Source organism: Oncorhynchus tshawytscha, unplaced genomic scaffold, assembly GCF_018296145.1.
Source record: "Oncorhynchus tshawytscha isolate Ot180627B unplaced genomic scaffold, Otsh_v2.0 Un_contig_3286_pilon_pilon, whole genome shotgun sequence".
NCBI lineage: Eukaryota > Metazoa > Chordata > Actinopteri > Salmoniformes > Salmonidae > Oncorhynchus > Oncorhynchus tshawytscha.
This window is the reverse complement of record NW_024608941.1, coordinates 3,810-15,000: the sequence shown is the minus strand read 5'-3', so window position 1 is coordinate 15,000 and position 11,191 is coordinate 3,810. Positions and strand designations below refer to the sequence as shown.

Here is an 11,191-nt window from a genome sequence, read left to right as displayed (position 1 = left end):
CGGGAGGTCGGTACCTGGACCCTGACGGGAGGTCGGAACCTGGACCCTGACGGGAGGTTAGTCCGGTACCTGGACCCTAACGGGAGGTCGGTACCTGGACCCTGAAGGGAGGTTAGCCCGGTACCTGGACCCTGACGGGAGGTTAGCCCGGTACCTGGACCCTGACGGGAGGTTAGCCCGGTACCTGGACCATGACGGGAGGTTAGCCCGGTACCTGGACCCTGACGGGAGGTTAGCCCGGTACCTGGAACCTGACGGGAGGTTAGCCCGGTACCTGGACCCTGAAGGGAGGTTAGCTCGGTACCTGGACCCTGACGGGAGGTTAGCCCGGTACCTGGACCCTGAAGGGAGGTTAGCCCGGTACCAGTACCATGACAGGAGGTTAGTTCATTGTGTGGGCAGGACTGTTAGTCTGGCAATTGCGTTTATGTTTCCAAATTACACCCTATTCCCTATATAGTGCACTACTTTTGACCAGGCTCCATAGGGAAATAGTGCACTATGTAGAGAATATGGGGCCAATTGGGACACACCCTTTGTTGTATATTTATGTTTCGGTCCATGTAAGGAAACATCTATTTGCTTAAAGAATAATGTAATTAATGTAAATAATATTATACTAAACAGTGTAAGCGAAACATGCAACATTTACATTTATTTTACAGTTACAGTTTATTTTACAGTTACAGTTACAGTTCATATCAGGAAATCAGTCAATTGAATCAAATTCATTAGGTCCTAATCTATGGATTTCACATGACTGAGAATACAGAAACCTTAAAAATGGGCCTCACATTGGACCTCACAATGGACCTCACAATGGACCTCACATTGGACCTCACAATGGACCTCACAATGGACCTCACAATGGGCCTCCCAATGGACCTCACAATGGACCTCACAATGGACCTCACAATGGACCTCACAATGGGCCTCCCAATGGACCTCCCAATGGACCTCACAATGGACCTCACAATGGGCCTCCCAATGGACCTCACAATGGGCCTCCCAATGGAACTCACAATGGACCTCCCAATGGACCTCACAATGGGACTCCCAATGGACCTCACAATGGACCTCCGAATGGACCTCCCAATGGACCTCACAATGGACCTCACAATGGACCTCCCAATGGACCTCCGAATGGACCTCACAATGGACCTCCCAATGGACCTCACAATGGACCTCACAATGGACCTCCCAATGGACCTCAGTATCTTCTCATGTATTTTTTGTGCATTCAAATTGCCATTGATAAAATGCAATTGTGTTCGTCTGTAGTTTATGCCTGCGCATATCATAACCCCACCACCACCATGAAGCACCCTGTTCACAACATTGACATTAGCAAACCGCTCAAACACACGACGCCATACACGTGGTCTGCGGTTGTGAGGCCACTTGGACGTACTGCCAAATTCTCTAAAATGACATTGAGGCGGCTTATGGTAGAGAAACTAACATCAACTTCAATGGCAACAACTCTGGTGGACATTCCTGCAGTCAGCATGCCAATTGCACGCTCCATCAACACTTGAGACATCTGTGGCATTGTGTTGTGTGACAAAAACTGAACATCTTAGAGAGTTTTTATTGTCCCCAGTACAAGTTGCACCTGTGTAATGATCCTGATGTTTAATCAGCTTCTTGACACCTGTCACACCTGTCAAGTGGATGGATTATCTTGGCAAAGATAATCCACTAACAAATCATATCAAATTCTATTAGTCACATGCGCCAAATACAACAGGTGTAGGTAGACCTTACAGTGAAATGCTTACTTACAAGCTCTAACCAACAATGCAGTTTAATAAAAATAAAAAATATGAATAAGAATAATAAATTAAAGTAACAAGTACTTAAAGAGGATGCAACAGGGATGTTATTATCTCTGTCATAATAAAAAACACTCTAAAAACACTCTAAGATGTTCAGTTAAACACAGCATGACTGTGTTTTATTATCTCTGTCATGTTGTGTTTTATTATCTCTCTGCCATACTGTGTTTTATTATCTCTCTGTCATGTTGTGTTTTATTATCTCTCTGTCATACTGTGTTTTATTATCTCTCTGCCATACTGTGTTTTATTATCGCTCTGTCATGTTGTTTTATTATCTCTGTCATGTTGTTTTATTATCTCTGTCATGTTGTTTTATTATCTCTGTCATGTTGTTTTATTATCTCTGTCATGTTGTTTTATTATCTCTGTCATGTTGTTTTATTATCTCTGTCATGTTGTTTTATTATCTCTGTCATGTTGTTTTATTATCTCTCTGTCATACTGTGTTTTATTATCTCTGTCATGCTGTGTTTAACTCTGTTAGATCTTGTCTAGCCGTCTTGTTTCAAGAGGACCACAATGGAAATAAGTCCTGGACTTTGTGTGTTTTTATAAAATGGTTGAATTAATAAACTACACACACACACACACACACACACACACACACACACACACACCACTCTGTCACATATAAAACAAGTCGCTCAGCTCTGTAGCATATCATTAGGTAATAAAGTCCTCCACATTATACACAATGGTTCCTATTAGGACAATGTACAGAGAATGGACCAAGATGATATACAAATAACATTGTGTGTGTGTGTGTGTGTGTGTGTGTGTGTGTGTGTGTGTGTGTGTGTGTGTGTGTGTGTGTGTGTGTGTGTGTGTGTGTGTGTGTGTGTGTGTGTGTGTGTGTGTGTGTGTGTGTGTGTGTGTGTGAGACAGTGACTGATGATGTTGTACTCGCGTCAGCTGTGCTGGTTTACTGGAGCCTGCTGGGTCTGCTCAAGACCTGCTGACACACACACACACACACACACACACACACACACACACACCACACACACACACACACACTTTCAGGGTTAATGGTGTGTGTGTGTGTGTGATGCAGAATGCAGCCTGCTGCTTCTCCTTGGCTACTTTTCCTGCTCTGTTTTCACACTGTGGAAGAGCTCAGTGTGTGTTTGCTGCCAGCATACTAGCGCCTCACGACCCCCCCCCCTCCCTCCGGCCTCTACCTCCTCTGTTCCTCTGTGTACCTGTCTCCCCCTGCTATATGGTCTCACGTGAAACTGGCACGGTGCGACACTCATACCTTCTCCTCCTCCTCATCAGCATCCTGTTTAGAAGTAGGTGCGACACTCTAATACGTCCCCCTCTCTGTTTAGCCATACCTTCTCCTCCTCCTCATCAGCATCATGTTTAGAAGTAGGTGCGACACTCTAATACGTCCCCCTCTCTGTTTAGCCATACCTTCTCCTCCTCCTCATCAGCATCATGTTTAGAAGTAGGGCAGACTTTGCTTTGAATATAGGGTCTCTCTACAGGAGGTATGGAGCCTCATGAACTGTACATAGAGGATACATGTAGAATGCGTACCAATTGACACACCAATTGGCCTCTACCTTGTATTGTGCCCTACCTTGTATTGTCCCTACCTTGTATTCCCTCCTACCTTGTATATATATCCCCCTACCTTGTATTGGACCCCTACCTTGTATTGTCCCCTACCTTGTATTGGACCCCTACCTTGTATTGTCCCCTACCTTGTATTGGGCCCTACCTTGTATTGTGCCCTACCTTGTATTGACCCCTACCTTGTATTGGCCCCTACCTTGTATTGGGCCCTACCTTGTATTGTCCCCTACCTTGTATTCACTCCTACCTTGTATTGGCCCCTACCTTGTATTGACCCCTACCTTGTATTGTCCCTCCCTTGTATTGTCCCCTACATTGTATTGTCCCCTACCTTGTCTTGCCTCCTACCTTGTATTGGCTCCTACCTTGTATACTCCCCTACCCTGTATTGGCCCCTACCTTGTATTGGCCCCTACCTTGTATTGTCCCCTACCATGTATTGGCCCCTACCTTGTATTGTCCCCTATCTTGTATTGCCCCCTACCTTGAATTGTCCCCTACCTTGTATTTGCCCATACCTTGTATTGGCCCCTACCTTGTATTGTCCCCCACCTTGTATTGTCCCCCACCTTGTATTGGCCCCTACCTTGTATTGTTCCTACCTTGTATTGCCCCCCTACCTTGTATTGGCCCCTACCTTGTATTGTCCCCTACCTTGTATTGGGCTCTACCTTGTATTGGCCCCTACCTTGTATTGGGCCCTACCTTGTATTGGCCCCTACCTTGTATTGGGCCCTACATTGTATTGTCCCCTACATTGTATTGTCCCCTACCTTGTATTGGGCCCTACCTTGTATTGGCCCCTACCTTGTATTGGCCCCTACCTAGTATTGGCCCCTACCTAGTATTGGCCCCTACATTGTATTGTCCCCTACATTGTATTGTCCCTACCTTGTATTGGGCCCTACCTTGTATTGGGCCCCTACCTTGTATTGGCCCCTACATTGTATTGTCCCCTACCTTGTATTGGGCCCTACCTTGTATTGTCCCCTACCTTGTATTGGCCCCCACCTTGTATTGTTCCCTACCTTGTATTGGGCCCTACTTTGTTTGGCCCCTACTTTGTTTTGGCCCCTACCTTGTATTGGCCCCTACCTTGTATTGGCCCCTACCTAGTATTGGTCCCTACATTGTATTGTCCCCTACATTGTATTGTCCCCTACCTTGTATTGGGCCCTACCTTGTATTGGCCCCTACCTTGTATTGGGCCCTACCTTGTATTGGGCCCTACCTTGTATTGGCCCCTACCTTGTATTGGTCCCTACCTTGTATTGGGCCCTACATTGTATTGACCCCTACCTTGTATTGGCCCCTACCTTGTATTGGGCCCTACCTTGTATTGGCCCCTACCTTGTATTGGCCCCTACCTAGTATTGGCCCCTACCTAGTATTGGCCCCTACATTGTATTGTCCCCTACATTGTATTGTCCCCTACCTTGTATTGGGCCCTACCTTGTATTGGGCCCTACCTTGTATTGGGCCCCTACCTTGTATTGGCCCCTACATTGTATTGTCCCCTACCTTGTATTGGGCCCTACCTTGTATTGTCCCCTACCTTGTATTGTCCCCTACCTTGTATTGGGCCCTACCTTGTATTGTCCTCTACCTTGTATTGGCCCCTACCTTGTATTGTCCCCTACCTTGTATTGTCCCCTACCTTGTTTGGGCCCTACCTTGTATTGGCCCCTACCTTGTATTGGGCCCTACATTGTATTGACCCCTACCTTGTATTGTGCCCTACCTTGTATTGTCCTCTACCTTGTAAAGGCCCATACCTGTATTGCCCCCTACCTTGTATTGGGCCCTACCTTGTATTGGCCCCTACCTAGTATTGGCCCCCTACATTGTATTGTCCCTACATTGTATTGTCCCCTACCTTGTATTGGGCCCTACCTTGTATTGGGCCCTACCTTGTATTGGCCCCTACATTGTATTGTCCCCTACCTTGTATTGGGCCCTACCTTGTATTGGGCCCTACCTTGTATTGGCCCCTACCTTGTATTGGTCCCTACCTTGTATTGGGCCCTACCTTGTATTGACCCCTACCTTGTATTGGCCCTACCTTGTATTGGGCCCTACATTGTATTGGCCCCTACCTTGTATTGGCCCCTACCTGAAGTATTGGCCCCTACCTAGTATTGGCCCTACATTTGTATTGGGCCCTACCTTGTATTGGGCCCTACCTTGTATTGGGCCCTACCTTGTATTGGGCCCCTACCTTGTATTGGCCCCTACATTGTATTGTCCCCTACCTTGTATTGGGCCCTACCTTGTATTGTCCCCTACCTTGTATTGTCCCCTACCTTGTATTGGGCCCTACCTTGTATTGTCCTCTACCTTGTATTGGCCCCTACCTTGTATTGGCCCCTACCTTGTATTGTCCCCTACCTTGTATTGGGCCCTACCTTGTATTGGCCCCTACCTTGTATTGGGCCCTACATTGTATTGACCCCTACCTTGTATTGTGCCCTACCTTGTATTGTACCTCTACCTTGTAAAGGCCAATACCTTGTATTGTCCCCTACCTTGTATTGGGCCCTACCTTGTATTGGGCCCTACCTTGTTGGACCCTACCTTGTATTGGCCCCTACCTTGTATTGGGCCCTACATTGTATTGACCCCTACCTTGTATTGGCCCCTACCTCGTATTGGCCCCTACCTTGTATTGGGCCCTACCTTGTATTGTCCCCTACCTTGTATTGGGCCCTACCTTGTATTGTCCTCTACCTTGTATTGGCCCTCTCCATCTATCCCTGTCCATCCGTCCCTCTCCGTCCGCCCCTCTCCGTCCGTCCGTCCCTCTCCGTCCGTCCCTGTCCGTCCCTCTCCATCTGCCCTGTCCGTCCCTCTCCATCCGTTCTTGTCCCTCCCTCTCCATCCGTCCCTCTCCGTCCGTCCCTGTCCTTCCCTCTCCATCCGTCCCTGTCCGTCCCTCTCCGTCCGTCCTCTCCGTCCATCCCTGTCCGTCCCTCTCCATCTGTCCTGTCCCGTCCCTCTCCGTCCGTCCCTCTCCGTCCATCCCTGTCCGTCCCTCTCCGTCCGTCCCTGTCCGTCCCTCTCCGTCCGTCCCTCTCCGTCCGTCCGTCCCTCTCCGTCCGTCCGTCCCTCTCCGTCCGTCCGTCCCTCTCCGTCCGTCCCTGTCCGTCCCACTCCGTCCGTCCCTGTCCATCCGTCCGACAGCAGAAGTTGTTCACTCAGTTGGAGGAGGGGCGGCACGCTCTTTCCATAATGACTTTAGAGGTATTTTCTTACGTTAACAATGACCATCCATCTAGCCGCCCGACACCCGCGTGAAAGCTTCATGCTGCGTGTGCGCACACACACACACACAGTTCGTGCCCCAGTTAGTGACATGGCAGCGGTGGTGTCTAGACAATACGCTGTGCGTGAATGCTTTGTGAGATCAGTGAGGAAAGAGAAGATTGGCTGAGAGAGAGAGAGAGAGAGAGATGGCACCCTATCCCCTGCATAGTGCGTAACCTTTGACCTATGGGTTTCCCTACGGCCCTTGTCAAGGGTAGGGGCGCTATGAAGGGAGTAAGGATGCCATTTGGGACTGTCTGTGTGATGTCTCTCATATAGGTCAGTGATTGTAAGGAGGGATTTGAGGGTGAATGTCTCTGATAAGGTCTGAGTTATTAATGGGATCACATAGCCTACATTAGGACTCATTTGACATTCATTTGATTATTGTATAAGAGATGGATAGATTTCTCCTCCCTTGAAGATCTGTTATTCTCTTTATTAAACTGAAACAGAAGAGTAAATGTTAAAAAAGAGATCCTCAAGCGGTTTCTGGGGTGGCAGGGTAGCCTAGTGGTTAGAGTGTTGGACTAGTAACCGAAAGGTTGCAAGTTTAAATCCCTGAGCTGACAAGGTACAAATCTGTCGTTTCTGCCCCTGAACAGGCAGTTAACCCACTGTTCCTAGGCTGTCATGGAACATAAGAATTTGTTCTTAGCTGACTTGCCTAGTTAAATAAAGGTAAAAAAAAAACGGTCTAACTGAATCTCTATTAAACAGGAAGAAGGAAGACTAAATGTTAAAAGAGATCCTCAAGCGGTTTCTTTTAACGGTCTAACTGAATCTCTATTAAACAGGAAGAAGGAAGACTAAATGTTAAAAGAGATCCTCAAGCGGTTTCTTTTAACGGTCTAACTGAATCTCTATTAAACAGGAAGAAGGAAGACTAAATGTTAAAGAGATCCTCAAGCGGTTTCTTTTAACGGTCTAACTGAATCTCTATTAAACAGGAAGAAGGAAGACTAAATGTTAAAAGAGATCCTCAAGCGGTTTCTTTTAACGGTCTAACTGTCTCTATTAAACAGGAAGAAGGAAGACTAAATGTTAAAAGAGATCCTCAAGCGGTTTCTTTTAACGGTCTAACTGAATCTCTATTAAACAGGAAGAAGGAAGACTAAATGTTAAAAGAGATCCTCAAGTGGTTTCTTTTAACGGTCGAATCTCTATTAAACAGGAAGAGGAAGACTAAATGTTAAAAGAGATCCTCAAGCGGTTTCTTTTAACGGTCTAACTGAATCTCTATTAAACAGGAAGAAGGAAGAGTAAATGTTAAAAGAGATCCTCAAGTTTCTTTTAACGCTAACTGAATCTCTATTAAACAGGAAGAAGGAAGAGTAAATGTTAAAAGAGATCCTCAAGCGGTTTCTTTTAACGGTCTAACTGAATCTCTATTAAACAGGAAGAAGGAAGAGTAGATGTTAAAAGAGATCCTCAAGTGGTTTCTTTTAACGGTCTAACTGAATCTCTATTAAACAGGAAGAAGGAAGAGTGTTAAAAGAGATCCTCAAGCGGTTTCTTTTAACGGTCTAACTGAATCTCTATTAAACAGGAAGAAGGAAGAGTAAATGTTAAAAGAGATCCTCAAGCGGTTTCTTTTAACGGTCTAACTGAATCTCTATTAAACAGGAAGAAGGAAGAGGATGCAGCTGAGCGATCCAAATGAACAGCATGTTCTTCTCATTCCAAATACCACCCTATTACATTTGTAGTGCACTACTTTTGATGGGCTCGAGGTACTGGGGTGCCATTTCGCTCAGACTAGAGCCAGTCTTTGTCTCTCTGTTTTAAGGTTTATATCTGTTGATAGGGCTGTTGATGGGGCTGTTGATGAGGCTGTTGATGGGGCTGTTGATGAGGCTGTTGATGGGGCTGTTGATGAGGCTATTGATGGGGCTGTTGATGAGGCTGTTGATGGGGCTGTTGGTGAGGCTATTGATGGGGCTGTTGATGAGGCTGTTGATGGGGCTGTTGATGAGGCTGTTGAGGGGGCTGTTGATGGGGCTGTTGATGAGGCTATTGATGGGGCTGTTGATGAGGCTGTTGATGGGGCTGTTGATGAGGCTGTTGATGGGGCTGTTGATGAGGCTGTTGATGGGGCTGTTGATGAGGCTATTGATGGGGCGTTGATGAGGCTGTTGATGGGGCTGTTGATGAGGCTGTTGATGGGGCTGTTGATTAGGCTGTTGATGAGGCTGTTGATGGGGCTGTTGATGAGGCTGTTGATGGGGCTGTTGATGAGGCTGTGAGGACATTTGAGGTAAAGAAAGAAACATGATTCTGATTTGTCTTTCTTGCCCACAGAGAAAGCAGCAGCAGCCAATGAGGAGGAGGTACAGAAGGCGGATATCTCATCAACGGGCCAATCCGTCATCGACAAGGAGGCTCTCGGACCAATGATGCTGGAGGTGAGTCTGAGAGCTGCTGCTACTGCTGGGCTGGACCGGGCTGGGTTGGGCTGGGCCGGCTGGGTTGGGCCGGCTGGGTTGGGCTGGGCTGGGCTGGCTGGGTTGGGCCGGTTGGGCTGGGTTGGGTTAGGCTGGGTTATATCCAGGCAGTTCATTCAAAACCAAGGTTGCTTTTGCATGCTGACACGTGGGGGCGTTTCCTGCCCGACAGCCTATGGAGCGAGCTAACAGAGTCTGTACTCAGAGAGTGTGGGTGTGAAGCGCTGGTCTCCCTGTCCGTCCCTCCATCCACCGGCAGCCAACAGATGGGAAAGCAGGCAGGAGGGAGAGAAGGGGGAAGAGGGAAGGGCAGTGGAAGGGGAGAGAGGGAGGCAGGGGAGAGGGGGAGAGGGAGGCAGGGGAGAGGGAGGCAGGGGAGAGGGAGAGGGGAGGCAGGGGAGAGGGGGAGGGGAGGCAGGGGGAGAGGGAGAGAGAGGGAGGCAGGGGAGGGGAGAGAGGGAGGCAGGGGAGAGGGGGAGAGGGAGGCAGGGGAGAGGGAGAGAGGGAGGCAGGGGAGAGGGAGAGAGGGAGGCAGGGGAGAGGGGGAGAGAGGAAAAGTGGCTATATTTAGCAGAGTTGCATGTGGATTCAGTGACGGTGGACCTCTAGAGCTATAAATAATATCCTGACAGAAGACGTCTCACAGTGAACAGAGGGAATAGCGGAATGGGAGGAGGGAAGAGAAGGCTGAATGAACTGATTCATCAGGCCGGCAGGCAGTGAGGCTGTGGGTGTTGCTTGGCCATTAGACGTCAGAGGCAATTCGGTAGCTGTGTGTATGGCGGTCTGTCGGCTGCGTGGGACAACGGGCACGTTGCTCAGCACACTACAGCAGACTCGTGATTTACAACCAGATGTTATCACAGCAGTGGAGAGCCACCACAGCAGACCAGTGATTTACAACCAGATGAAATCATAGTACACATTTCTGCTTCATTTGTCTGCAGAAAATGACCAGGAAGAGAGAGGACACACTAACTCAGCATGGCTGTTGTCAGTCAAATAGTCAGCCTGTCAGTTAGCTAGCCAGCCAGTCAGCCTGTCAGTTAGCTAGCCAGTCAACCTGTCAGCTAGCTATCCTGTTAGTTAGCTAGCCAGTCAGCCTGTCAGTTAGCTAGCCAGTTAGTTAGCTAGCCAGTCAACCTGTCAGTTAGCTAGCCAGTCAACCTGTCAGTTAGCTAGCCAGTCAGTTAGCTGCCAGTCAGCCTGTCAGTTAACTAGCCTGTCAGTTAGCTAGCCAGTCAGCCTGTCAGTTAGCTAGCCAGTCAGCCTGTCAGTTAGCTAGCCTGTCAGTTAGCTAGCCAGTCAGCCTGTCAGTTAGCTAGCCAGTCAACCTGTCAGTTAGCTAGCCTGTCATTTAGCTAGCCAGTCAGCCTGTCAGTTAGCTAGCCAGTCAACGTGTCAGTTAGCTAGCCTGTCTGTTAGCTAGCCAGTCAACATGTCAGTTAGCTAGCCTGTCTGTTAGCTAGCCAGTCAACCTGTCAGTTAGCTAGCCTGTCTGTTAGCTAGCCAGTCAGCCTGTCAGTTAGCTAGCCAGTCAACCTGTCAGTTAGCTAGCCTGTCAGTTAGCTAGCCAGTCAGCCTGTCAGTTAGCTAACTTTGAAGAATATCAAATATGTTTTGATTTGTTAGTAGTAGGTGTTCTAAACTTTTGACCGGTAGTGTGTTTATGTGTATATATGTGTGTGCGTGTTTTTTTAAGCAAGAAAATAACATACCAGGTGCTTGTTGAGGGTTACCAGGTGCTTGTTGAGGGTTCCCAGGTGCTTGTTGAGGGTTCCCAGGTGCTTGTTGAGGGTTACCAGGTGCTTGTTGAGGGTTACCAGGTGCTTGTTGAGGGTTCCCAGGTGCATGTTGAGGGTTACCAGGTGCTTGTTGAGGGTTACCAGGTGCTTGTTGAGGTTACCAGGTGCTTGTTGAGGGTTACCAGGTGCTTGTTGAGGGTTACCAGGTGCTTGTTGAGGGTTCCCAGGTGCTTGTTGAGGGTTACCAGGTGCTTGTTGAGGGTTACCAGGTGCTTGT

At 48.1% G+C, this 11,191-nt stretch overlaps 1 protein-coding gene across 1 annotated transcript in view; it reads left to right on the top strand.

Annotated features, from left to right (window-relative positions):
• Positions 1-9,389, top strand: part of LOC121844013 (nuclear receptor coactivator 2-like) — a 27,489-nt gene extending 18,100 nt beyond the window's left edge. The window contains exons 3-4 of the mRNA XM_042313881.1: positions 9,027-9,193; positions 9,342-9,389. Coding sequence (XP_042169815.1) covers positions 9,027-9,193; positions 9,342-9,389 — 215 coding nt within the window. The remainder of the gene's footprint in view (positions 1-9,026; positions 9,194-9,341) is intronic.
• The last annotated feature ends 1,802 nt before the right edge of the window (positions 9,390-11,191 follow it).